Source organism: Felis catus, chromosome E1 (assembly GCF_018350175.1).
Source record: "Felis catus isolate Fca126 chromosome E1, F.catus_Fca126_mat1.0, whole genome shotgun sequence".
NCBI lineage: Eukaryota > Metazoa > Chordata > Mammalia > Carnivora > Felidae > Felis > Felis catus.
In genome coordinates this window covers 2,269,395-2,295,793 of record NC_058381.1, presented here as the reverse complement: position 1 = coordinate 2,295,793, position 26,399 = coordinate 2,269,395, and the positions used below count along the sequence as shown (strand labels likewise).

The 26,399-nt window shown below is 60.4% G+C and overlaps 4 protein-coding genes across 7 annotated transcripts; all 4 read right to left on the bottom strand.

Moving 5' to 3' along the window:
* Positions 1-4,272: 4,272 nt before the first annotated feature.
* On the bottom strand, positions 4,273-6,360 carry TMEM95 (transmembrane protein 95). 3 transcript variants are annotated; one of them, XM_019816989.3, is made up of 7 exons: positions 5,995-6,360; positions 5,810-5,866; positions 5,524-5,604; positions 5,401-5,421; positions 5,181-5,261; positions 4,963-5,050; positions 4,273-4,829 (listed from the first exon to the last, which is right to left on the bottom strand). In XM_019816989.3, the coding sequence occupies exons 1-7, from the start codon at positions 6,200-6,202 to the stop codon at positions 4,796-4,798; spliced, it is 570 nt and encodes a 189-aa protein (XP_019672548.2). In that variant the 5' UTR covers positions 6,203-6,360; the 3' UTR covers positions 4,273-4,795. The 3 variants fall into 3 exon arrangements, with proteins under 3 accessions (XP_019672548.2, XP_019672550.2, XP_044901000.1); XM_019816991.3 differs by lacking the exon at positions 5,181-5,261; XM_045045065.1 differs by lacking the exon at positions 5,524-5,604.
* Positions 6,361-6,624: 264 nt separating this feature from the next.
* On the bottom strand, positions 6,625-8,511 carry KCTD11 (potassium channel tetramerization domain containing 11). The gene has a single exon (XM_045045064.1). It carries the CDS (start codon positions 8,479-8,481, stop codon positions 7,783-7,785), a length of 699 nt encoding a protein of 232 aa, XP_044900999.1. The 5' UTR covers positions 8,482-8,511; the 3' UTR covers positions 6,625-7,782.
* Positions 8,512-9,987: 1,476 nt separating this feature from the next.
* ACAP1 (ArfGAP with coiled-coil, ankyrin repeat and PH domains 1) lies at positions 9,988-22,751 on the bottom strand. The gene is made up of 22 exons (XM_023244544.2): positions 22,234-22,751; positions 21,623-21,680; positions 17,447-17,566; positions 17,205-17,258; positions 17,055-17,113; positions 16,608-16,791; positions 16,450-16,494; positions 16,229-16,324; positions 16,039-16,113; positions 15,839-15,948; positions 14,259-14,310; positions 14,067-14,167; positions 13,586-13,709; positions 13,275-13,486; positions 12,686-12,755; positions 12,447-12,541; positions 12,193-12,362; positions 11,582-11,754; positions 11,031-11,140; positions 10,838-10,948; positions 10,465-10,514; positions 9,988-10,172 (listed from the first exon to the last, which is right to left on the bottom strand). Exons 1-22 carry the CDS (start codon positions 22,284-22,286, stop codon positions 10,072-10,074), a joined length of 2,223 nt encoding a protein of 740 aa, XP_023100312.2. The 5' UTR covers positions 22,287-22,751; the 3' UTR covers positions 9,988-10,071.
* Positions 22,752-23,007: 256 nt separating this feature from the next.
* On the bottom strand, positions 23,008-26,367 carry LOC102899307. 2 transcript variants are annotated; one of them, XM_006939750.3, is made up of 9 exons: positions 25,804-26,367; positions 25,338-25,445; positions 25,131-25,202; positions 24,814-24,902; positions 24,462-24,716; positions 23,925-24,131; positions 23,696-23,833; positions 23,294-23,450; positions 23,008-23,142 (listed from the first exon to the last, which is right to left on the bottom strand). In XM_006939750.3, the coding sequence occupies exons 1-9, from the start codon at positions 26,226-26,228 to the stop codon at positions 23,139-23,141; spliced, it is 1,455 nt and encodes a 484-aa protein (XP_006939812.2). In that variant the 5' UTR covers positions 26,229-26,367; the 3' UTR covers positions 23,008-23,138. The 2 variants fall into 2 exon arrangements, with proteins under 2 accessions (XP_006939812.2, XP_006939813.2); XM_006939751.4 differs by lacking the exon at positions 23,294-23,450.
* Between the last annotated feature and the right edge of the window lie 32 nt (positions 26,368-26,399).

The following is a 26,399-nucleotide window of genomic DNA, read 5'->3' as shown; positions in this document are numbered from 1 at the left end:
AAGTCCTCCCGCCCTTATCCCATTCTGGCTGAGCGCAGGAAGCCTGTCCCTCCCTGATCTGCTCCCTTCCCCCGAACCCCAAGATCCCTGCGCCTTCCCATCATCGTACTCGTTGTTCTTGTAGAATTTGCCGGTAACTTGTCTGTCTCCCTTGCTAGATTCCAAGCTCCAGGTAGAAAAGGACTTTATCTCGCCTGGGTATTGCCACGTCCCTCTTGCCCAGTCCTGTGCCTGGGCTCGTACAATAAGTGCTCAGTAACCTTTGTTGAACAAGTGGGTGAGACAATGCCATCTGGGTAGGGTGAGGCCAAGGAGACTTTTTGACGCCAAGAGCTCCTTTGCTGGTAGTGATGGGGACAGGAGTGCCCAGACCTCACCGTAAGCATTCTCTGGTCCACCCGTCCCTGCTTCCTCACTGTTTGGGCCCCCAAGTTTGGCTCTCCCTAGACCCTTGGGTGAAACCCTCCCGTTCCATCCCCCCATCCCCAGGTCCCATCCTTCCCAGGCTGCATTTGTCTTGCTAGTTTTTGGAGTCACCAGCCCACCACCCTGTACGCGTCTGTTGGTTGGCTTTCTGGAGTGGAAGCGGTCCTGGATCCACCCTGTTCCTTCCGGGTCACAGAGGAGGTGAAGGTCTGTCTTCAGGGTCATGGTAGCTTAGACCCCGCCTTGGGAGCCTGACCACCTGAGTTGGCATCTTGTGACTCTATCACTTACCCCCCTGTGAATCTGAGCATGTTACTTCCCATTTCTGTCCCTCTGTGTCCTCCTCTTCGAGATGTATCTGTTTGCAGTACGTACCTTCGGTGTCATCGGAGAATTAGCTGTGTCTACACAGCTGGGTGGTCGCCAGCCGGTAGCCAAGCGGCTGCCGATGAAACTCCTTCCCGGCACCAGCACTGTTGAATGCGGTGCCTTCCCACAGTGACAAGGGCTCCTCTGTGGCATCAGAGGGATGTCGCAGAAAGGATGGTGTGTGGCTTCCGAGTGACCTCGTACGAGACTGCGAGGATTCTGCCCCGCTCTCTTGGACCCCTCGCTCTGGGGGAACCGAGGCACCAGGTCATGAGGACGCTCAAGCAGTCCTGTGGAGGGGCTCCGCAAGTCAAAGGACTGAGACCTCTTGCCAACAAGCCAACGCCAACCTGCCAGGCACGTGAGTGAGACATCTTGAGACATGATCCTCCGGCCCCGGTCAAACCCTAGACTTCCGCAACCCTGATGGACGTCTTGAAGCACCCTCATGGGAAACCATGAGCCAGAACCACCCGGGGAAGCTTCTCCCGAATTTCTGACCCACAGAAACTATGAGATGATGTTTATTGCCTTAGACAATTAACCTTTGGCATCATTTGTTACACAGCTTTAGCTAACTGGCTGTGGCTGACACATCGTCTCCGTACATTAGCCACCATTAACATTGACTTTGCAGGTAGGGGGGCGCCCAGGTGGCTCAAGAGTTAAGCAACCGACTCTTGGTTTCCACTCGGGTCATGAACTCACAGTTCATGAGTTCAAGCCCTGCATCGGGCTCCACACTGGTAGGAAGACTAAGGCTGAAGCTGGTGAGTGATGTTTCTCCTGCACGTAGCTAGATGGTGACACAGCCAGTTGTGTCGTGAGGCCCTTAGGTGCCCAGTCCCAGGCTCCTTTCTTCTGTCCCCACTGTCCTCGACTGCTGAGTAGTGATATCTAGTGGCCTGAACCAACCACTTGATCACGCTCCTGGGCTCTGAGAGTCTGGAACTCCAAGAGGACAAGGTGGGGACAAGTTCTCTGCCCTACTGGGTCTGGGGCCATCGTTGGAAAAACGCAAAGTCTGCAGGTGACCTGACAGCTGGGGGCTGTATTATCGCTCCCGTGGTAGCAGAAGATATTGCCTTTTGACTGAAACCCGCCCCCCCCTCCGCCGCAGGGTGGACTCTCCCTGTAGCCTGCACATCGTCACAGCATGGTCACTGGCTTTCAGAGTGAATGTCCTCAGAGGCAGAGGGCAGAAGTTGCCAGTTTCTCAAGGCCTTGGCCCAGGGAGTGGCCCAGTTCACTTTGCCTCATTCGGTTGGTCAACCCGTCGTAGAGCCCACCTTCAAGGGAAGGCTACAGAGACCCTACCTCTTGATGGAGGAGGCATGTCAAAGGCTTTAGGGTCCGTGGTTTAAAACTGCCAGAGCCCTCGTGGCCCCTCTTATTTTGTGAGGGGCTCAGAAGAACCAGCCTTGCCCTGGCAGGCCGTCGGCCTTCCCTGCACAGAAAACACCAGCCCCGCCGGCCTCCTGTGTCACAAGTTCATGAAAAACTCATGTGCGGGGGGGGGGGGGTGTCACCAAGGTTCAGAAGAGGAGGGATCAAGATGGCTAGAGATGCTTCCTGCTGTCACCGCGGGCCCGGTTCTGGGGAAGCAGAGACAAAACTTCAGGTAGCAGCTTTATAGGGTAGCACATGGTTGAGAGGGAAGATTTTTAAGGAACCCCCCCCCCACCTGACGTTGGCGCCCCATGACAGATGTCTGGAGAAGGGACATTCTACTCTGCCTCAGGAGCTCCGAGAAGGCTTCTCAGAAGAGGTGATGTCGGAGCCAAAGGAGAAGGGCATCCCGGTTACAGGAACAAGCCTGGGCAGAGGCAAGGAAAACAAAGTGGGCAAGTGATTCAGCGGGGCTGCGGGGCGGGCAGAGCTGAGATAAAGCTCCGGGGACACATGGGGGCCAGATTCCAAAAAGGATTACGAAGGTGGACGGCTTACTGATGAGAAGCAGGCAGGCGGCGGGAGAGGAAGGGGATGTCCCTTCGTCCCGGCACCGCCATTAGCCCAGAGGGAGGTCACGAGGAGGAGGCGGGGTCGGGGAGGAAGGTGGGTTTGGACTCGTGACTCCGACAGGCTCGTGGGGCGTTCGGGTGGAGATTCCACTTAGGGCCAAGATGGGTGAGCTCTGGCACGAGGACCAAGTAAGACGTGGGGAGCTGCTGATGGAGAGTCTTGAAAGTCAGGGTCAAGGGCCAGGCCTATTGTATTCCACAGGCAAGAAGGGCTAGGGAAGGGCTGCTGCAGACCCGAGGGGGCCGTGGTTCCCCGGGCGGTCGGCAGTCGTGCCTTCTCACCCCAGGCTGGGCAGTGACGCTGCCTGGCGCCCGACGCGTACTCGCTAAGCGTCCGTCAGATGAATGGACGTGACTTGTTGTATGATCTTGGGCAGGTTGTAAGAACTTGGCATATGATCTTCAGGTCTTGCTTCCTTCCTTCCTTCCTTCTTCCTTCCTTCCTTTGTCTTTCCTTCCTTTCTTCCTCCTTGTTCCTTCTTCACTTCCTTCCTTCCTCCTTCCTTCCCCCTTCCTTCCCCTTCCTTCCTTCCTCCTTCCTTCCTTTGTCCTTCCTTCCTTCCTTCCTTCCTTCCTTCCTTCCTTCCTCCTTCTTCCTTCTTTCCTTCCTTCCTCCTTCCTTCCCCCTTCCTTCCTTCCTCCTTCCTTCCTTTGTCCTTCCTTCCTTCCTTCCTTCCTTCCTTCCTTCCTTCCTCCTTCTTCCTTCCCTCCTTCCTTCCTCCCTCCTTCCTTCCTTCCTCCTTCTTTCCTTCCCTCCTTTTGGTATAAAATGAAAGGATTGGACCAGAATGTGTAAAATAATATCGAATGTACTTTCCTAGAAGGAGTAGGCACCTCCCCATCCCCAGGACCCTTATGGACACCCCAAAAACAACGGTGCTAGCCCTGGCTGGTTGTAAGTTAGATTCACTGAGGCCCCACCTCACACCGCTAAATTCAGAATCTCTGGACCTAAGGCCCAGGTGACTTCGATGTGCAGCCGGATGAGAACCTTTGCCCTGGAGCCTCTAGATACCCAGTTTGAAAACCACCGGGCTAGGTGTGTGTCAGGATCCCTTCCAGGCCCAGCCCCTCCGACGGAGACTTGGGGTTGGCGACCGGCCTCTCTTTTTACGTTTCCTCGTCCATCTACCCAACCCAAAGCTCCTGATAGCCAGCGGACTAAACGCCAGGGTCTCTGAACCACACACGACGGAGGTGTCGGGCAGATCAACTCTGTGTCGCAGAGGACGCCCACGTTCATCATAAGGTGCCAGCGGCATTGCTCGTGTGTACCCCCTAAAGGTCAGTAGCACATCCCCCGATCGAAGCAATGAAAAATGTCTCCGGATGTTGCCGAACGCCTCTTGGGGTGTGAAATCCACCCCCCACCCAGTTGAGGACCCTTGTGCTACACCGAGTCTCCCGTCCCCCCTCTGCCCTCCCCAGTTGTAGACAGAGGCCAGGCCCGGGCGGAGGCCACCGAAAAGCAGGTTTACTTGATCTTGGCAGGAGGGAGGCCTCTGTGGGAGGCCAAGGCTTCACAATGTTAAATGGAGGGATAGCATGCCAGCAGGCTGACTGATGTGGTCGCCACTCCAAAGGGAGGGAGCTTTCCAGAACCCTCGTTCCCGGATTCCCAATCAGTCAGAGGAGGGCCAAGAGCAGCTTCTGGGGCAAACAGCCCCCGCTTTCCGAGAACAGGCAGAAGGGGGTGTGGGGGCGGCGGGGTGTGTGTGTGTGTGTGTGTGTGTGTGTGTGTGGAGGGGGTTCTTTCCTCCTGTAGCCATTTTCCTGGAATCAGTGACTGCTTCTGGCTGATTAGTTGAGGGCCGGAGGGGAGGAACTTTCCAGCTGTGGGTGCCTGGGCCCCTGGAGGCCATCTGACACTGGGATCACGGAGGCGGCTGGGTTTAGGGTCTGGAAGGCTGAGCCTTTGGGATTGGAAGTGAGGGGCTGGCGGGTCCCTTCCAAAGGACGTGGGGGCTGGGAGGCTGTCTTCACATGTCGCTTTTTGCTTTGAAGTGTCTGGACCTGAGGGGACACAGAGAACGGGGGGCCTGAGAGGGGCAGGGCAGGCAGCTGGGAGGAGAGGGCACAGGGACGGTGGTAGAAGGTGCTGGGGGGTCAAGGGTGGCGAGGCCACACCCGCCACCTGCCCACTCACTCCACCACGAGGCTCAGAACGCCCAGGAGCAGGACAGTTATGAACACAGAGAGGAGCAGAATCCTGGCTTCCCGAAGATCGTGACTTCCTGCAGGGAACCCAGGAAGCAGTGAGTGATCCCGGGGACCTCGCTTGTCCTTGTGGCGGGGCGGGGCGGGGGGGGGGGAGCCCGAGCTCAGAGATCTGAGCAGGGGTGAGGCGAGGGCGGGGAGCGGAACCTGGGAGGCAGCGCCTTAGAGGCCAGCAGTGCACGGCAAAGCTCTGGCAGGTGGAACAGTTGTACAGGACGGTGCTGCCCCCTGCAGGAGACGGCGGGGCCGGAGCTGCGGCGGGGGAGTCCCGGCTCCCACCTTCCAGAGTACCCCACTCCCTCCGGGACCACCGCCAGGCTCTCCTCGGGTCCCCCGTCCTCACCTACCCCTTCCCTTTTCTACTCACGGCAGGCGGGAGCACAGAAAGCTGAAACCAGAGACAAGGAGGGGTGGGGGGAGAGGAGACACTCAGCCACACACCCCTTCACCGGACAGCCCGGGTGCCCCTGGTCCCTGCCCGCGTCAGTACCTTCCCTGGTGTACTCGGGAAACTTGACCTTTTGCAGCCATTGCCAATATAAAGGGAGTGAGGAGGGAGACCCTTTGATCTCTGCGGAGACAGAGGGCAGCTGTATTGCCCAGGGCCTCCCCAGGGCAGGCGTACCTCCCACGCTTCACCCAGCACCTCCCCGGTTACACCTTCCCGTCGTCTCCACCTGCCTTGCACCCTTCCCCGCCTCCCCGGGTCCCTCCTCCCATCCCCCTCCCTGGTGCCCATCGGAGCCCCTAGGTCATGCCTTCGCCCTTGATCTCACCCATGACCCTCAGGACTCTGTGAGTCTTCTCTATGACTTTGTTCGTGGACACCTCATCTGTGGAGACAGGCAAGGACCTGTGACTCTTTCCTGACTTTCCCAGGGCTGGGGACTCAGGTGGTGGCCGAGGGGCTCAGCTGGGAAGCCACATGCTGCCAGGCCGGGCCCTGGATGTCTGATCCTACCTAAGGCAAAGGCCGGGAAGGTCCAGGAGGCCTCACAGGTCTCCCACCGAGCCTTCACCTGGTTGCAGAGTCGAGCCAGGCGGCCCGACAGGTCACGGTCTGAGAGGTGACAGAGGACACAGGCCTGGGCGGTTGCCAGGAAGACCCCACCTAGTGCCAGCGTCCACATGAGGCCCGCTAGCGGGTGGCACAGGGAGGCTGGCCCCATGTAGGCTGGGAAGGCCTGGAATGCTTCGATCCTGGATCCAACCCTTTGCCCGGAGGTTCTAGACTGTTCCGGAACAGCCGGGGTTTGGGGTTCTAGAGCATTCTGGAACAGCACCACCGCTCCGTCTCTGGCTAGGGCAAAGCAGGGGCCCAAGGAACTGGGGGCCAGAAGAAGACTGGGCAGAGAACGCAGGGCTTCTGCTGCAAAGGGGGCAGTGCCCCCCACCCCCACCCTGGCCCTCAGCAGCAGCCTTTACAAGTTTGAGGTTCCAAAAAGCAATTTTATTTTTCTTCTTGTAAGTTCGTGACCCGCGATAAACAGCGAGTGAGTCCGCCCCCCCCCCAGCCCCCGCCTCCCACCGTGAAGAACTCGTGCGTGAGGATCCCATCCCTCGGGGACCCAGAAACCACATCCTCCCCCAACCCTCCCGGCCTCCTCTGTTCATCTCCCCTCTGCCCTGGGCCGCCTTGGGCCTTCCCAGCTCTCTCCTAGCAACAGGCCCACGGTCGCCTTAGCAACCAAGAGTTCTACACAGGCCTCCAAGGGCCGGCGGGGCCCAATGACTTCTCTTACCTTTCACCAGGAAGCCCCTGGCGACCCAGGCCTCCACAGGCCCCTCGTGCCTATGCGGGGAGGCGAACACACATGTGTGCACGCACACACACACACATCCCCTCGTGATTCAACTACTAATTCTCAATCTACTCACACCCATACGGCAGACATACCCAGCGCCAAAGCAGTTGCTGGGCAACCCCAAACAGGCCTGCACAGGCAGAGACCACGGAGAGACTGTCACACGGACGGGAGCCTGGATGTGAGAGGCCCAGACGTCGCTCAGACACACTCTGACTGACACGCGTGCACACATGAAGGCAGTAAGGCCAAGGCCCAAGAAGATGCCACCCTCTTCCCAAAGGCCAGCTCCACCATCAATGGAGGGTCCTTTAAAAACTTGGCTTTCTCGAGTGTGGGGCTCCAGCCCCATAGTAAATGGGGATTCTCCCCGCTCCCTTAGGCCACCGTGGGGTGGGGTGTGGCCTTTCTGTCTCCCTCAGGAGGTGACTCGAGACAGAGCAAAGGACCCCCTTCCCATATTCCAGAATGTTCTGGTCTGTCTTCGGTCAGGCCTGGCCAGGCCATCCAGCCGCAGGAGAAGCCACGGTCCAGGAGACCACATCAGAGCAGTTCAAAGTCCTCCTTTCTCCCACACTTCGGTGTCCCCCCCAGGGTTCTGCGAGGCCTAGCCTGGGCAGAGAGGTGTCCCTATTTCTCTAGACCCTTGAATACTGAGCTCCAACGGGGAGACACTGCAGGCCCCCAGCCTCGGGCAAGAGCAAGCCAGGGGATCTTCCCCGCCCCTCCCAGGATTAGCACCAAGCCAGACCCTTTGCACGGCTCAGGTTCGGGAGCTCCTGCCCACATCTGGGCTCCAGTCAAGGTGCAGCCCTGACCCTCACAGCTCCAGAGGCAGAGCTAAGAAGAGGCTTCGGAGGTGGTGGTGGTGGTGGTGGGGGAGTCTCTCATTCTCTTTGCTGTCCGTTCTCTCCCCATCCCGGGCAGACGGGAGGGCCGCGTTTTCAGTGCCTCACAAAGCGCAGAGATCGGGAGTTGAGCAGGTCCTCGGGGTCAGGGAAGACGGAGTCTAGACGGAAGCCGTGCTCCAGAGCCACCCGCAGCACCTCCTCCAGGAAGCCTGGCGTGCCCACCACCTCCCGCAGCTTCCCCGGCCCCCCAGTCCACAGAGGCTGTAGCCCCAGTCTCCTATACTCCACCTCAGGGAGCTCTGCGGGACAGGGGGCCCACTCCAGACGAAAGTGAGGGCCTCCCTCTGCCCTGTCCTCACTGGCCACACCAAATCGGGCCCGCATGGCGCCCAGGCACTCGGGGTCGGTGCAGAAGATGTTGGCTCGGAACGTATCCACCTGCACAGAGCTCAGCTCATAGTGGTGTGGGCCCCGGCGAGCGGAGAAGTGCACCAGGCGGGGGCTGGCGTCTACATCTGCATGGAGCAGGGCAGCTGTGGGCACGGGGGTCCCCCGAGAGGCCTCCAGTTCCCGCAGGGCATCCAGGAGGGGCTGGATCTGGTAGAAGTCCGCCTCTGCCCTGAGCAGGGCCGTCTCCCCGTAGCCACGGGGCAGGTCCAGGCGGCCCAGCCGCAGGAAATTGAGGATGTGCCGGAAGGCCTTGCCATCTCTGTCGATGAAGTAGTGGCCACCTCCCTGGGGGTTGAGGTTGGGGGGGATGGGGGTGCCCGCCCTAAACATGGCCCCCAGCATGGAGTCTGGGAAGCGAGTCAGGGTCTCCAAAGTGGTGGAATAGAGTGTGCCCCCCACATTCAGGGTCACAGGGCCCCCAAAAGAGGGGGGCGAAGAGGGCACAGGAGGAGGCGAAATTTTGGGGAGTACAGGAGACACCGACAGAGAAGAAAACGCAAACTCCGCGGGCGTGGGCAGAACTGGGTCCTAAGGTTCGTTCAGACTCTCTCGGGGTTGGATGCACAGGTCGGAACACAAGGCAGGAAGATTTAGGGCTCACCCCAGCTACGTTGGTAGTGGGGGATGGTTTCCGGGCACAGACACGGCCGGCCGAAAAGAACAGAAGCCAGAGAGGGAAGGGAGCTTTCGGCCCAGACGCATTCGATGCAGGGCGGTGGGTCAGCAAGTCTCTTCTGCGGTCTTCAGACAGCGGGTTTCCGGACTCCAGCCAGCAGGTGACGGTGGCGAGCACAGGCCGACCCTCGGAAGGACCCAGCCTCCGAGTTCTCGGGTCGATGGCTGTCGCCGCGGGCGAGTCCGCGCACGGCGCCGGGGGCCAGTCGGAGGCCCGGCAGGGCCTGGCTTCGGCGCGGGTCTCTGGCGACGGAGGCGGGGCTGAGCGCAGCTGGCGGCGGAGCGGCTCCGGATCCGCTGGGGAGCGAGGGCGCACGCTCAGAGCGAGCCGGGCGCGCCGGAGGACTCTGAGGGAAGCCGCCCGGGGTTCTCGGGACCCGGGCGCCGCCGCCTGCACGGGTGTCGCCGCAGCCGCCGAAGTCCTCTCCGCCCCCAGGAAGTGGCCTAAGGGCAGCGGCTGGGAGCCCTTTAAGAGACAGCCCCGCCCCCTTGGCGCCCCGCCCCCCGCCCCCGCCCGGCTCGCGCGGCCCGGGCGGAGGTGGGAGCCGAGAGTCTGGAACCGGAGAGACGGGGCGGACGGGCTGGACGAGCGGACACGGGCGGACACGGGCGGACACGGGCGGACGCGGGCGGGGGTGGGGTCCGCAGGGTGACTCAGGTGCGTCGCTCCGGATGCGGCCGCGTCCGCCCCGCAGGCCCCGCAGGTGTGCCGGGCCTCACGTCCGCAGCTCGTCGAGGGCCCCCAGGCCCGGCGGTCCCCGGCTTGGAGGCGGTGCCCTCCCCGCTCGCTCCCGCAGGGAATTCCCGAGGGGGCGGGTGCTGAGCCGCCGCATTCCGGGGATGCCTCCTGGCCGGGGTGGCCGAAGCCAGCCTCTCCGTCCCGGCCCGACGCCAGCTACCCCCCACCCCCCACGGAAGGCCGGCCCCCAGCCCACGCGGGCGGCCTCTCCCCGGCCGGACTCGTCTGGCCACGTCGCCCGAGCCCGAGAGCCCCGCCTCGGGGCCGCCCGGCGCCAGGGCTGCGGCCGAAGCTACCACCTAGTTTGTCCCGAAGGCGCCCCTCGCGTGACTCGAGCTCGCAAACCCCAACCGCCCGCGCACCCTGGCAGCCGCGGCGCCCAGTCCCCGGCCCGGCCCGAAGGCGGCGCCCTGCCAAAGAACCACGACGGGAAGCGCAAAGCACGGCGGCTTTATTGACCGAGGGGCCGGCGGCCGGGGAGAGGGGACTGGGGGCTGCGGGCTCTCGAAGGCCTGGGATCAAAGAGTGTGGAGGTCGTGGCTACGCCGGCTCAGCTTCTCCGGGTCGTCCGACGCCATGAGGGAGAAGTCGCGGAAGATGTCCAGATACGTCTCGTCTCCTGGGTGGGGGGAGGGAGGGCTGGGCGGGCGCGGCCGAGCGCGGGGTGGGGGTGGGGGGACCCGCGGCCCGCAGGCGCGCTGGCGGCGTGGCCGGAAGGACAGCAGCGCCGGCGCGCAGCGCCCTCGCGGGTTCTCCGTTTTGTTCCGAGGACCCGGCGCACCAGCTGCGCCCCACACAGATTTGTTGCAAAAGTATGACATTAATCAGTGCAGCTGGGCGCGACGGGGACCGGGCTTCGGGGGCCAGAAGCCCAGAATTACAGTGTGGGGCGGGGGCGGGGGGTACGTTACCTGCCTGGCCCTGAGCCGCTTCGGCCTCCCTCATCTTTGCCAGTCGTAGCCTGAAGGGGAAGCAACGAACGAATGAATGACTTTTGCTTCACTCCCCCCACTCGGACTTCCCATCCTGTAAGCTGGGTGGTTTAATTCATCTGCTCCCCCGGGGTCCAGTGCTTAAAGGCGTTCAACAACATCGACGTCCCTCACTCAGGACGAACTCACCATCCCTGGACCCTACCCGGCCCCCTTCCTACTCCACGCCCCAATCTACGCTGGGGACAGCACTTCTCCAGCCCAGTCCCGGAGCTGGCCCAGGCCGTCTGGGCGTTAGCCCCGCCCCAAGGGGGCAGGGCAAGCTCTAGCCCCGTCCCGCAGGCCTCCTCACAGGGTGACGATGTCAGCGTTGGCTGTTTCCATGGCGATGGTCAGCGGGTCCTTGCCTTCTGAGTCCAGGGCTCCCAGGTCGGCCCCCCTTTTCAGGAACAGGCAGGCCAGCCTAGAAAGGACAGCGAGGGTCAGCCGGCCACTCGGCCTACCCGAGCCTTCTTTCCCACAGCCGTCATCCCCGCGGCCCCTACCCCGTGTGGCCGAGAATGGTCGCATGGTGAAGCGGCCCCCGGCCGTGGTTGTCCGTTTGGTTCACGTTCGCCCCGTTCTGGAGGAGAAACTCACAGGCCAGAAGAGAATTCTGCAGCGAGAAGTTGCGAGTGGGGAGAGAAGGTGGCATCTTCAGAAGCAGGCCAAAGATACTTTAGGATGGGATCAGCTGAGAGGGTGGGGTAGGGGAGCCAGGAGTGTAAGGGTTCGGCTGGGTCAGGCTCTGCCCTAGCCTTTTACAGTAGGTCATGCGTTAAAGCCACAGTCCAGCCTCACATGAGGTATGCTATCCCTATTTCCCAGGTGGGCAAACTGAGGCACAGAGAGGTTCACAGTCTCTGTAAGCGGTGGGAGCTTGGATTCAAACCCAGGTTGTCTGCCCCCAAATCACACACCCTTCGCAACCCAGTGTCTGTGGGTTATCATTATCACTCTCTCCAGGGTGGGAGGAGGGGTAGGAGCAGGGCTCAGACTCCCCGAGGGAATGGGAGAGGAGCCTAACGGTGGGGGCGGGGCAGTGGGCAGGACTCACAGCAGCCGTGGCCTGGATCAGCGGAGTGGCATTCTCCTGACCCCCGTTGACCCAGTTGACGTCAGCTCCGTGGGCAAGGGCATCAGCCATGGTGGGCAGGGAGGGAGGATGCCCAGCAGCTCGAAACAGCAGGGCCCCAGGGTGGAGGGCGCCCAGGTCATCAGAGGGGGGCTCTGTTAGGGGGTGGGAAGAGACCCTCAGCACAGTTCGCAGATGCTCTAATGGGACAGGTCATTTCTCAGTTCTGGGAGGGCCTTCAGGACGCTGGGGACTTCGGTAGGAGGTGCAGGCGGGATGGTGCGGGGGTGGGAGGTGCATGTGTGTGTGGGGTCCCTAGGGCAGGGGGGGATAGACAGCGTCCCTCACCTCTCCCTGTCCAACCACCTTCTCCAACCCAAGCGTCACTCGCCCTCAGCAGCCTATTCCCAGCCCTACACTCCTTCCCATTCTTCCCTTAACCCCCAGACTCTTGCCTGGAAAAACCAGTGTTGCTGTGGTCTGCCCCCTCCCCCACCCCCCAGTACTGGCGAGGGGAAGGCTCGGGCCTCCGTACTCTGCCCTCCTCACGGGGCACACGGCCGGGCTCAGTCGATGCCCCAGCAGCCCTCTACCTGGCCTGGATCTGAAGCTCCCGGGCTGGGGCCGGACGGAAGGCTTTGGGGGCACGGGAGGCTGCCCCCTGGGGGGCCCCCGGCCCCCTCTCCGCCCGCGAATCTCCGGAAGCTTGGTCAGGAACTTCTTTTCCACGTATTTGGCATGAATCCAGGCCTCCTTCTCCTGCCTGTGAGAGTGTGGTGGGGAAGGAGGGGACCGTCTTCCCTCCTTCCCCACAGCGGGCAGCCCCCCACACACACCCCAACCTCACCGGGAGCAGCTGGGCCCAGGTTTCTTCACGGCCATGGCCTCCACCCGGGCCTCATAGATCCGGTTGATGACTACGTTCCCCAGCTCGCACATGAGCTTCGGGTGGGCCCAGGCAGAGGCGGAGATAGGTGGAGGGGAGAGGTGAGTGTCTGAGTCCTCAGGGCTCTGCAGCCCCTGGACTCAGCCCCCCCCCCAGTCCCCCTTCCCATCAGGAGACCTCCCCCCCGCCCTGCCAGTCACCTTCACCAGCTCTGGTTCCCACGAGTCAAGGGTCAGGGACCGGACTTTGGAGAAATGAACTCCAAGGCTCCTGGAGGGCCAGAGCGGGGGTCAGGCCCCTTGCGGGGAGGCAGCAGCCGCGGCTCCCCAGGAGGACTTGGAGGCAGGGCCCCCCTGCAGCAGAGGTGCTGGCCAGGTGGGGGCAGGGCAGCGGGCCACCGTCCCGCTTCGCCCTCCTACATTTCACGTTCAGGGCCTTCAGGTTCCCTCCTCTGGCCCTGCCGCTCCCCTCCTTCCGCCAGGCTGACCCGGGCGGAGGGCCTCATAGACTCGCTGGGGCCTGGTGACCTCTTCTCTCTCTGCTCTCCATCGGCTCCCCCACCCTCAAGACCTCTGACCCCACGGTCAAGCCACTAAGCGTCTCTGGCCAGACCAGGACCCTGTGCCCAGGGCCGGCCAGGATCTAAGAAAGGAAGCCAGGACAGGGTGGGAGGGAGGGGTCTGTGTGATGGGCTCAATCCCGCCCCCTCCCAACCCCCCCTTTCCAACCCCCCCCCCCCCCGGAGCCAGAAGGAGAGCAGCCCCCGGCGCTCGGGTCATGGGTGGTGACCTGTGGATCCCGGAGCACTGGATGCAGAGGGTGACACCAAGGTTGATGCTGGCCCACTCGGGGGCCGGCTCTCGGCAGTCACAGCACTGGGCGTTGCCGTCCACGCTCTGCACCTGGGCTGCCACGTGCCCAGCACCGCCGGATTCCCGTCCCCTGGCGGTTCCGCCACAGCCCAGCGTGGCGGAGGAGCCCACGGCCAGGGGTCCTGAGCCCTGGGGGAGACGGGGGGAGACAGAGTGGCCATGGGGCCCGGGGAAGGGGTGCCTCGTCTCCCTGGGCAGCCGGGCCCCCGCACCCTCCTGTTAAGGCACCTGGCCCGGCCCCCGGGGGCCGTCGTCGAGGCGGGCCTGGCTGAAGGCCGTGGCTATACTGCTCTGCACGGCGTTGATCCACAGCTGCAGGAGGCGCTCCGAGTCGGCCTGCAGGAAGCAGGACCTGGGCAGGAGGGGACAGTGGGGCGGGGAGGCTTCTGAGGCCGGGGGAGCCACGTGGGGGGATAGGCGGGCTGACATTCACCTGCCATTCAACTGGTACCCGCCGTAAAGAGATACGAGATACCAGCCGGATAGAAATTTGGCATCAGTTGGTCCCATCTTTCTAAATATCCCCCGTCACCCCATCCCCTGCCCCTAAAGGCACCCTCCCCCCCCCAGGCTGCCCCCCAATCCAGCCACCAAAGCATTAATGCCTGGTGCTACACAGGGGCCCCCAAGACGCCCCTGCGATTGGCCTGTCTTCCTGTCGGTAAAGGTTTAGCTGCATCAGGGCATCGCCCCCCACGTCTGCACTCACTTGCTGGGAGACACCACCTCAAAGCAAAACCGCCTTTCCGAGTCAGGGCAGAGCTTCACGGTGCAGAGACGAAGGTCGTCAACCACCACAGTCACAGGGTCCTGGAACGGGACGGTGGTGAGGGCCAGCCGGCCGGCTGCAGCCAGGGCGGAGCATCCCTGGGCCCGGGGCAGCCAGGACGCGTCTCCCTACCTTGTACTTCTTCTGATAAACCAGTTGGTTGCTCTGAATAGTGAACCAGCGTCTGAAGGAGGTGGAAAGAGAGTTGTGGACACGGGCAGCCCTGGGATGAGCTCGAGACAGAAACAGCACAGAGGCTGTGCCCTCTGCCCCGTAAGGATCTTGCTGGGAGGGTTGGGCTGACCGTCCCATCCAGTCAGATGCTCCAGAACAGGGCCCCGGAGCCGTGCAGGTCAGGACCCGGAAGGCGGTGCTGTTCACAACTCCAACAACCCAGATTGGATACATTTGGGAAGACAACTTTCCAGCAGACGGCAGTAAAATGCTTTTCCGATAAAACTGGTCGACGGCTCCAATTTTTAAAATGTGTACAGTATGTATATTTCTATATATACTTTTAAGCTTGTTTATTTTGAGAGAAAGAGAGTGAGCAGGGGAGGGGCAGAGAGAGAGAGAGACACGGAATCCAAAGCAGGCTCCAGGCTCTGAGCCGTCAGCACAGAGCCTGACATGGGGCTCGAACCCCTGAACCGTAAGATCATGACCTGAGCCGAACCCAGATGCTTAACCGACTGAGCCCCCCCAGGCTCCTCTGCAGTATATTTTTAAATAGTCGCTACACCCAGCATGGGGCTGGAACTCACAACCCCAGAGACCAAGGGTTGCGTGCTCTACTGACTGAGCCAGCCAGGCGCCCCAAGTCTATTGCCACAACTTTTTGACAGATGGAAGTTTCTTACGGAAGGGGCGCAATTTTCTACTTTGCACAAATATCCTGCATGGGCTGGCAGTGGCCCTGGAAGGGGAAGGAGCGGAGTCAGAGCAGGTGACACCCCTGCCCCACACCTGTTGCGGCTCCTAAGTCCCTACGGAAGCCGGAAGCCAGTTCCTACGGAAGCCGGAAGCCGACAAGGCCCTATCGTGGCTCACGTCTCTGTGAGCTCCAACTGCACCTCCGACCGCACCCAAGTGCCCTCTCTGTTTCTCCAATGCCCTGGGCTTTTCAAGGGCCTTGGCACTGGCTCCTCCTTCTGCCTAGAACATTCTCCCCCCAGATATCTTTCAAGTCTTCACTCAGAAGTCACCTTCTCACGAAGCCTTTCCTGACCACCCTCTTTAAAACTGCAACCCCGGGGCCCCTGGAGGGCTCAGTCGGTTAAGCTTCCGACTTCGGCTCAGGTCATGATCTCGCGGTCTGTGAGTTCGAGCCCCGCGTCGGGCTCTGTGCCGACAGCTGGGAGCCTGGAGCCTGCTTGGGATTCTGTGTCTCCCTCTCTCTCTGCCCCTCCCCCACTCGCGCTCTGTCTCTCTCAAATACAAACATCAAAAAAAATTTTTTTTAATTTAAAATGGCCACCTCCCACAGCTCTCTGCATCCCCTGCTTTATTATTTTTCTCCGATGCCACTCTTACCTTGTAACGTAACATAACTCACTGTCGTGTTTACCGTGTGTCTTTGCTGATGGAACAGAAATTCCCCGAAGGCGGCGGGTTTTGTCTGTTTCCTCACTGCGCTTAGCACACAAAACCACTCAAGAAACATTTACCTGAGCGGGTGTGGGTGACGGGGGGGGGGGGGGTCCTCTCCTCACCTGCTCCACGTCTTAAATGCGTTGCTGGCCCGTTTGAAGAGGTGTCCTTCCATGACCAGGCCGCCAGGCCCCTCCTTTAGGCTGGGTTCTGGCTCCTCCCCGCCCAGCTCCTGGGGGCACAGGAGGGTCCCGGGCAGCTGACAGGCAGAGGCCGGGGCACGAGGCCCCGCGCACCCTCCTGCGGGCGGGGAGACCCTCACCTTCTGCTTCAGCAGCACGTGCCTCTGTTCCATGTCCCTCCTCTCGCGAGCCGAGTTCAGGACCAGCTGGTGCAACTGGGCACGGGAGGGGCGTTTCAGATGTCCCCAGCCCCCTCTCCTGAACCGGGCCAGGAGAGGCATCTTGGAGCGCCCCCCTCTCTCCACCACCGCCCGCTGCCCGGACCCCCACCTGGGCACCCAGGTCCCTGCGATACTGGGCCAGCCTGCCCAGCTCCTCGTGGCCCTGCTGGAAATGGGTAGCCTGGGCCTCCACCAGACGCAGCACCTGGGCGACAGGGTGGGCAGGGGGCAGAGGTGACGAGGGACCCTCCTGTCTTTCCCTCTTCCCTCCTGCCGCCCTCGGCCCAGCAGGCTCCTCGTCACGTGGCACTTGCCGCCCCCCCAACTCACAAACTCCATGATGTCAAACTTCCTCTTGTCCTCGATCACGTTGATCTGAGGGCCCCCGAAAGACGTCAGGTGAGTCTCGAAAACATAGCGCCCCCGCCCACCGCACACCGGGGCCTCTCCAGCCCCGAGGGGTCCTGGGGGACAGGCCGGGCGGTCACCTGCAGTGCGTAGTCCAGTGCTCGTCCCCGGTACCCGGCCCGCGCAGTCTTCAAAGCGGCTCCGGCCTCTTCGGCCTCCTGGGCCCGGCGCCGGGGGACCTCGGCATTGTGGATGAGAGCAGCCTCCAGGCTCTCAGCCCCCTTCCAGAAATCCCGGCGAGCCTCTCGGAAAGCCCGGAGATCCCTGCGGGATGGAAGGACAACACACAACCACAGGTGCCCCTCCTGTACCCCCCCAACCCCGGCCCAGCAGAATGGTCCCCGGCGGAGTGGTTCCCGCTGGAGGCCCGCTCGCGGCCTTCCGGACGGGCCTCCGAGGAGGTGTCGGGATGGGGGACAGCTGTCAGGCCACCCGAAACCCCCAACCGCACGGCTCCTGCCTCGAAGGAGGCCCCCGCGGTAACGGGACGAGGGACGGAGGACCGGGTCCCCCCCACACACACTCACTCCTTGACCAGGGTTTGGATTTGCTGCTGCAGGGTGTGCTGGGTAGCGTCCAACAGCTCCTGCGGGGAGGGGAGCAGACACTGGCAGGTGAGGGTCAGGCCGCAGACAGCCCAGGGCTCCCCCAGCCCAGCCCCACCCGCTTCCGCTCACCGCATGGCTGTCCAGCTTGTGGCTGAGGCTCTCGGTGAATTTGTCCAGACACTCCTGGGCACGGAGAGTCAGAGAGAGAGCAGGCGTGGGGCAGCTGGGCCGCCGTCTCCGGACCCAGCCCCGCTCTGGCCTGGGCCCTGCAGACCCCAGGCCGACCCTCCCCTCCCCTCCCCTCCCAGAGGATCTTTGCGTTCCAGGCCCCCCACCCAGCCTGCTGGGGGGGGGGGGGGGGCGCTACATACCGCCATCATGGGCTCGGGAGGACCCAGACGGGCCAGGTCACAAATGCCAGCAATGAAGGTGCGGCCGGCCGCAAGGTAATGGCGGCCACTTTCCAGGAGGCCGTTACCCAGCTTGAGGAGCTAAGAAGCAACAGGGGGGGCGCAGGGAGTTGTGTGACCCCCTCACAGCAGCGCCCCCTCCCTCTCCCTTCCTTCCCAGCCTCGCCCGAGCAACTCTGCGGCCCAGCCCAGTACTCCCAGTGTCAGCTGGCTCCAGCCCATCTTGCTGCGTCCACTTCCATGCATCCCTCCCTGCCCTGACCTGGCTGCCTGGATCCAGAGCTTTCCAGAAACTCCAGTTGCTCACGCAACCGTCTGCCCCACAGGATGGATGTGCTGCCTGGGTGGCCTTGAATTCTAGCAGTCTAGGGCGCCTGGGTGGCGCAGTCGGTTAAGCGTCTGACTTCAGCCAGGTCACGATCTCGCGGTCCGTGAGTTCGAGCCCCGCGTCAGGCTCTGGGCTGATGGCTCGGAGCCTGGAGCCTGTTTCAGATTCTGTGTCTCCCTCTCTCTCTGCCCCTCCCCCGTTCATGCTCTGTCTCTCTCTGTCCCAAAAATAAATAAACGCTGAAAAAAAAAATAAATTCTAGCAGTCTAAGGGCGCCTGGGTGGCTCAGTCGGTTAAGCGTCCGACTTCAGCTCAGGCCGTGATCTCGCGGTTTGTGGGTTCGGGCCCCGCGTCGGGCTCTGTGCCGACAGCTCGGAGCCTGGAGCCTGCTTCGGATTCTGTGTCTCCCTCTCTCTCTGCCCCTCCCCAGCTCATGCTCTGTCTGTCTGTCAAAAATAAGTAATCATTAAAAAAAAAAATTTTTTTTTAATAAATAAATAAATTCTAGCAGTCTTTACTGTGAGGTGTTTTCCCATTCGTGAGCAATTTCCCCACGAACAGGAACAGACCAGGACAAGGACAGCACGTTGGGGTGTTCCCAGAGCCCATTTTGTCTGGCGCCTTCGACTGACAACTGAGGAGGCTTGAGAAACAAGGGACAGTTGGGGCACCTGGGGGGGCTCAGTCGGTTGAGCCTCCGACTTCCGCTCAGGTCATGATCTCGTGGTTCACAAGTTTGAGCATCGGGCTCTGTGCTGGTGGCTCAGAGCCCGGAGCCTGCTTCAGGTTCTGTGTCTCTGTCCCTCTCTGCCCCTCCCCCGCTCATGCTCTGTCTCCCCAGAATAAACAAATGTTAAAATTAATCAATTAATTAAATACATAAATAAAAGAAACAAGGGGACAGCTGACAGGCCTGAGCAAGGTCCCTCTGGTAGGGCCAGGTGGCTGAGTCAGAAACCAAAGTGAGATCTCCTGACCTCTGGCCCTTGTTATCTTCGGTCACCAGTCACCGCATTACATCCTGAGGTGACACGACTTGGCTCTGGCCTGAGTCACCCCAACAGGGATGGAACAAGTGTCTGTGGAGCCCCTCAGGTCAGGCCCCGGGGACAGGAGACCACCAGGGAACCTCTGTGGAAAAATCCTGGGCAGAGGGGGCTCAAGAGAACTTGGGCCACGTGGGTTCTCAGTGGGTTTTTGAAAACTGAAAAACACTTCCTAGGGCTCGCGAAGGCTGCAGGGAGGTATGGCTTCACCTGAAGGTGACTGACAGGGTCAGCCACGATCAGGGAACTAACCACAGCGCAGCCTCTTCGGGGGTCCATGCAATGGAGTAGCACTGAGCCGCGCAAGGGAAGGAACTATCCACACGTGAACTACTTGTGCTAATGTGTAGCAAACCGAACGAACTTCGGGGGGGGGGGGCGTTATCCCGAGAGAGAACAAGGACAAAAAAGGCTAATGTTGAGAGGTCACACAGCGTATGGCTTCACTTAAGTAACAGTGTAGCAATGACAAAAGTCCGGAGAAGGAGAACGGATGAGCGGATCAGAGCAGGCAGGGGAGGGTATCTCAAGGGCTCCTTGCGGTGAGTTTAAGGGCTTGAACGAGATGCCGGCATGTGACAGAGCGCTGTTGAACGGTACACACAGACTTTGTTTTGTTTTGAAAAAAAAGGACAGTCGACCCTCGCACAGCAGGGGTTTGAACCGCGCTGGTCCGTGTAGAAGTGGACTTTTTGTGATAAATACAGTACAGTAAATGTTATCTTCTCTTGTTTCTGCTTTTTTTCTTTCTTTTAGACACAGAGAGTGCGTGCGTGTCCGGGTGTGTGAGGGAGGGAGGGAGGGGCAGAGACGGAGAGACAGAATCTCAAGCAGGCTCCACACTTAGGTCTGAGCCCGGCATGGGGGGCTCGATCCCATGACCCTGGGATCATGACCTGAGCCAAATTCAGGGTTGGACACTTACCTAACTGAGCCATCCAGGCACCCCTGATTTTTTAAAAATTTAATTATGTATGTATGTACGTATTTAACTCTACACCCAACGTGGAGCTTGAACTCATGACCCTGAGATTAAGAGTCACGCACTCCAATGACTGAGCCAGCCAGGTGTCCCTCTTCCTTATGAGTATTTTTTTTTTTAATGTTTATTTATTTTTGAGAGAAAGAGAGAGACAGGCAGAGTGTGAGTGGAGGGGGGGGGGGAGAGAGAGAGAGAGAGAGAGAGAGAGAGAGAGAGAGAGAGAGAGAGACAGACACAGAATCTGAAGCAGGCTCCAGGCTCTGAGCTGTCCGCACAGGGCCCGACCTGGGGATCGAACTCATGAACTGTGAGATCATGACCTGAGCCCAAGTCAGACGCTTAACCGACTGAGCCACCCAGGAGCCCCCTTATGATTTTCTTAATAACACTTTCTTTCTTCTAGCTCCCTTTATTGTATGGACGGCATACGATACACATATCACATAAAATACGTGTGAATTAACCGTTTACGTTATCGGTAAGGCTTCTGGTCAGTGGCAGGCTACCAGTAAAGTTTTTGGGGATTTAAGAATTATATGTAAATTTTCGACTGTGCTGGGGGGGGGGGGTCAGTGCCCCTAATGTTCATGTTGTTCAAAAGTCAACTGTATATGCAAAACAGGTAAAATCCAGGTAAGGTCCACAGACAGTCATTGTACCATGACGACATCAATTTCCTGCTTTTGGTAAAGTACTAGCATTACCCCAAATGCCACCATTGGGGGAAGCTGGGCGATGGGTCCATGGGACCTCTACTGTCTTTGTGACTTCTTGTGAGTCTGCAACTAACTCAAAGGACAACAGTTTAATTAAAAAATATATGTTAATTTGTCATTGGGGCGCCCGGGTGGTTCGGTCGGTTAAGCTTCTGACTCTTGATTTCAGCTCAGGTCACGATCCCAGTGTCATGGGATCAAGCCCCTCCACGGGCTCTGGACTGAGTGTGGAGCCTGCTTGAGTTTGTCTCTCTCCCTCCCTCTGCCCCTCTCTCCCACTTGTGCTCTCTCTCTCTCTGTCAAATAAATAAAATGAAAAAAAAAAGTTAGAAAGCTCCTCCAGCTGGCCTTGAGGAAGCAAGCTGTCTAGGGGCAGGGCCACATGACAGGGCACCGGGCAGCTTCGAGGAGGTGAAGGTCTCAGTCCCACAGTAGCAAGGAGCTGAAATCGGCCAACAACCACGCGAGCTTGGAAGGAAACCCTGAGCCTCAGATGGACTGCAGCCCGTGGGACCCTGAGCCGCGCCCAACTCCCGACCTACAGAAACTATGCCAACAAACGTGTGTTGTTTTAAGTCACTAAATTCGGCACAACTTGTTACACGGGCGGTAGAAAGCTCAAGCACCAATACGTATGTAACACTTGAGACTGGGGTAAATGCTACAGAGAAAAACCAAACCCGCTGAGGGGGCGGGGAGTGTTCACACGTGCGTGTGCCCATTTTATCGAGAGTAGCCACGGAGGGCCCTACTGTCCCGTGTTTAAGTGTCCCACTGCTTTGTCTCCCAAAAGCTGCTGTGAGCTCCCTGGGGGCAGAGCGGTCTTGCGGTCCTGAGGCCCGGGCTCACAGCTGACCCGGTAAAGCCCACAAGTGAGTCTTGTCTTCCAGGACCTCGAGCTCTTTGAGGGTGCAGAACTTCCATCTGCTTCTCTATGGCCCCCAAAGTATTTACCCCGCACGGTTAGCATTCAAAAACCCCTGGAACTCCTTCGTGGTCTCCAATTTTCTCCCTGGCCTCGCTCCTCTCATCTTTACCCCATCCTGGGTCCCCTGCCCATGTCACCTTTTCCAGCCGGGTCTCCAGTTCTGACACCTCGGCTTCCACCAGCTCGATAGAGGCTCTGGGAAAAGAGGGGTCACGGGAACAGAGCTTGGGTCCGTCTGGTCTGTGCGCCCCCGAAGGGCTGGGGCTGGGGTGAGGGGATAAGGGCGTAGACAGGAAAGGCTGATGGGGTCGGGGACCTGTCCGCAAGCCCTGGCCGCCTCCCTCACTCCGCGCAGTCTGAGAGCTAGTAGGGCCCAGGCCAGAGCAGGAAGGGCAGAAGGAGGGTGGATGTGGCGAGGGCAGGAAGTTGCTAACCGCCCCAGCAGGTGCTGGGGGAGGGGCGGGGGTACCAGGAGCCGAGGAGGTAGTGTCCGCTCTGGGGGTAAGAGGGGCTAGAGAGGCCCCCTCTGCATGTGAAGGGGGCAGAGAGCATCAGAGTCTGGGGGTTTCATAGTAGAGGTGCTACTAAGTCCTCCGAGTGGCCTAGAAGCTCCATCTTGTCCCGCTGAGAGTCGGGAAGGACATCTGGCCTGGGGAAGGGCCTGTGTGTGTGTGTGTGTGTGTGCGTGTCCATTGGGGATGGGGGTCGGACCTCACCCCCTCTGCCACCCAGACCTGCGCACACTTACCGGAAGCGGGGTGAGTCTTTGAGACACTCCTCGAAATCCAGCTTGACCGTCATCTTGCTCCGCTGCACGGTGGGGGGGTCAGACGGGCAGGGGCTGCAGGGGGAAGCGCTCCCTGCCCCAGGAGGGGTTGGTGAGGAGGAGGAGGGGGGGTCCTCTCCTGGGGAGAGCCTGGGGGTGGGGGAGGGGGCTCAATCCCTTCCCTAAGGGTTAGGGGTGTGCAAGGAGGAGCTCTCACCTCACACTTGCAGGCAGTACTGGGAGGGGCAGAGGCGGGGCCAGGCGGAGAAGCCACAGCCCCACCCACACAGACTATCTGCAGTCCCCTTCTTACCAGAGTCCCCTTCCCCGATTTTTTCTCCTTTAGCCGTGCTGGGGGCTGGGGGTGACTGGCAGATACAGGCTCCAGTCCTGATTCTGTCACTCAGAGACTGTGTGACCCTGGGCAAGCTCTCTGATTCCTCAGTTTCCTCATCTGGAAGATGGGCATGACAACCTCCCCCCCCACCGCCCCGCCCAGAGATGTCGTAGGAATTAAAGAGGACATTGGTACATTCGTGGTTTTGGGGTCCCACCAACCACCGTCCCCCTGCTGCAGTGGGGGCGCCTTCTGGGCCTCCCAGGCCCTCCCTGAGTCCAGTGCCCCAGGCTGTTCCAAGCTTTCTTCTCCGCTCCTCTGCCTGCTGTGGTTTCCTGTATGCAGACGTCCTTCCCTCCGCCCCTCTCCTCTGTGGCTGAGCAGGCCCATGCAGGGCCAACGACTCGGAGCACCCAGACTCCCACACTTTTCTTTATTGTCCACCTTGAGGACAGTGGGCAGGGGGAGGCTGGGACCCGCCCCATCCCCAGCTGGCTACATTTTCCATCGATTGGCTTCCCCCTCTTGTGTCCATTGAAGACGCAGGGTTTCATCTGGGGAGAAATGACTGGGTTACTGGCTTCCTTGCAGGAGGCAGGAGATCTGGCCCACGTGACCCTGAAACTCCCTGGAGCCCACCCATTCAGGCCCTCTCTCCGGGGCTGGTTCAGGCGGCCCCCTTGCCCCCCACCCGCCCAGGCTCACGCCTGCTTTGGTTTTGTTGTGGGGACTTCCGGTGGCTGCCAGGCTGCCTCTCCAAGCTTTCTGGCCTTTGCCAGGTGAGCCCCTTGGATACCAGGCACTGACTGACACCAGCCTGACTCTGATCTGGACCCATTGTCTTTGGAGGACAGGGCGGTACCTGGAGGGGGGTGGGGGCAAAGGGGAATCAGGGGGAGGCGCGGGACCAACAGCTAGTGCCAAGCTGGAGGGGGTCCCAACCCCTTCTGAGCCTCCCTCGTTCCTCTCTGTACAACGTGGGCCCTGCACACCAGGATGCCCGAGGCCGCTCTTAGCATCTGTTGAAGGTATACTGGTATGCAAAGAAGGTGGGGTGGGGGGATGGGAGCTTGTCAAGAGCCAGCTGTTGGGGCCTGGGGCCCTCACCAGGTTCCGATTTTGTCACTGTCACTTTCAGGCGGTCCTTGGTGGCCTTGTGATCCTGAACGGGGCTTCCTGGGTGGCCCAGCAGACGGACCTCAGTGCTTATGGGATTCTCAATCACCCAGCTCAAGTTTGCAGAGCCTGGAAACACCACAGGGTCAAGGCTGGGGCACCCATCAGTCTGGGGTTGTCAGCACCCCCCCGCCCCAGGCTGACCCGGCCCAGCTCTCACTGTCCTGCTCCTCATGCTCATCTTCTGTGTCCTCCTCGAGCTCGGGGTGGGGGGAGCTCCTCAGGTATCTTCCTTTGATGTAATACTCCTTTCCTTGTCGCAGACCACTTTCCTGGCCTGACCTGATGATGGCTGAAGCTCGGCACTGATTTCTGAAGGCAGGGGGATCTGCCGAATCATCCGAGTCCATCTGGGTCTTATGGCCACCTAGGGTATCCAGGACCCCCAGGTGTCCGTGATGGCCCCCTCCACAGGGGAGAAGTTCCAGCCCTGGGTTTTCATCTCACTTCTCTGGCCTCTTCCCGTATTAGAAAATCCCAGTGACCTCTCCATCCCCCATGGTTCTCTTGGGCTTCCTGAGGACTATTCTGATGAGGCCCCCACCCCACCCGCCTTCCGTCTTCCCTGGGGGTCACCTGCCATTACCTCCCTCCCAGGTAGCAAGGCCCTGGGCCAATGGCCACTGAGAAAGATAGGGTATGGCAAAGACTCTGGACTACAATTCCCACAAATCCCTGGGGCTCCACCATAGCTAACCCTTGGCTTCTCGGATGTGGTTCCCGGTGACCAGGTCAATCTCATCGCTGACTCCTCTGGCCAGTCCTCCTGTCCGGCCTCTCTCCACAGGCCTGGGCTCTGGGTCCAGCATCATGCCCCGACCGCCACTGCCCGTATTGGCACGGCCTGCTTTGTTGTTGTGCTTATTATCATTGAAGGAAAAACTTTTCTGAGTCTCGAAGACCTTTCCTTCATCGTAATGTGTCTTTCGGCGGTTTATGAAGTCACTGGAGTCTGCGGGCCATTGTAAACAGCTTGGCTTTCCGGCCAGGCTCTCGCTGACGGTTCACTCTGCCTCCCCTTTCCGCTCAATCCCCACCCCTCATCTCACGTGTCTTGGAAAAGTGGTCTGGAGCTCCCAAACTTCTGGTATCACCATACTGGAGGACCTTGGGATAGAGATTGTCCATTTTTGCCAACCTGAAGAGGAGGGAGACTGGTTGCGGGCACCAAACAGAGAGAACGAGGAGGGGCAGGTGGTAGATGTAGCTGGCTAATTCCCCCACCTTGGCCTTGGTCAGTCCAGATGGGAACTGTAGTGCCTCCCATTTTGGTGGCCAAAAAGCAGAGCTGGCTCAGACCTCAGAGCTCAGGGGTGGAGGGAGAAAGAGGCCCCACATCCCTACTGACCTCTGGCAGGACTCTCACCTCTTGGCCAGCACCTTCGGAGTCACTGAAGGAGAGGATGCCCCAGGCAGGTCCTTATCACTGTCCTGCAGCCTGCAGACGAGGGAGTAAGCAGTGGTGAGGGGCAAGCATCTGAAAGTATCCAATCCCTGGGGCCTCTCTGCCTCCCCCACTGCCTTTGAATAGGGAAGGGTCTGGGCTAAAAGGTTAGGGCTGAGGGCTCAGCACCTGTGGTAGGGAGTGCTGGGTTCATCCACCTTCATAAATCCATAGTCCTTGTCAGCAGGGTGGTAGGTGACTAGGATATTCATTTCGTTCCACCGCTGAGACTTGTTCCTGGCGTAGGAGGACACAGAAAGGTGTAGGAAAACTTTCAGCGACCTCCTCCTCACAGCCCTCCCACTTTCTTCCATTCAGAAACTTCTTGTACCGCTCGTAGTCTCAGAGGCGTAGCAGTGAGGGCGGGGGTCACGCCTAACGATAATCACACACGGCGTAGCCAGCGTTTACCCTGTACCTGCTCTCCCGGAGGCCTGGAAGCTCAGATTCCACCCCCCCACCCCCCCAAGCCCTCAGCGACTCTCTCTTCTAGTTCTCAGGACCCCGCCCCTTCCTCCTAGCCCCGCCCCCTCCAGTGTCCGAAACCCCTCCCTCCGGGCTCCGAGCCGGGTGCCAGCCGAGCTGAACTCTTTACTTCTCCGCAATGGCGGATTTCTGCATCAAGACGGAGCCGTTGCTTTTTAGGATGCTCCGGGGCCGGTCCTCACAAGGTTTGTGGGAGTGCAAGCAAGTTGACTTGGAGCGCGGACTGCGTCCGGAGTTGTACGCCCCAGACCCCTCGGACCCGAGCCTGTAGGTCCCGGATACTCTAGTTTCAGGGAAGGGGCCATGTAATCCGCTTGGGTACGGGCCGGACCCAGTGCCGAGGTTCGCAACCTCCCCAGGGTGCTGGTTGGGTCCGGAACCGAGGACTGCTACGCCCCCGGACGGCCGGCTAGATTCAGGACTGCGAGTTACGATTCCCCCGGGGTGCAGGGAGGGCCCAGAACCGTGAAACGGGACTACGCTGGAGGGCGGCCCGGCGTCTGCCTCGAACGTGATTCCTCCGGACACACCCATGGTCGCCTCTCCCGGGGATTCCCCACTGCGGCCGCCGGCAGCCCCCAGAGCCTCGGGCTTCTCCCTGGCCCCATCCGGGGACCTCTCTTAGCTGCCCCGCCCCGCTCCGCCTACTTGTTTCTCATAGCCCCGCCCCGAGGCCCCGCCCCCACCGTGGCGTTGGGCGGAGGG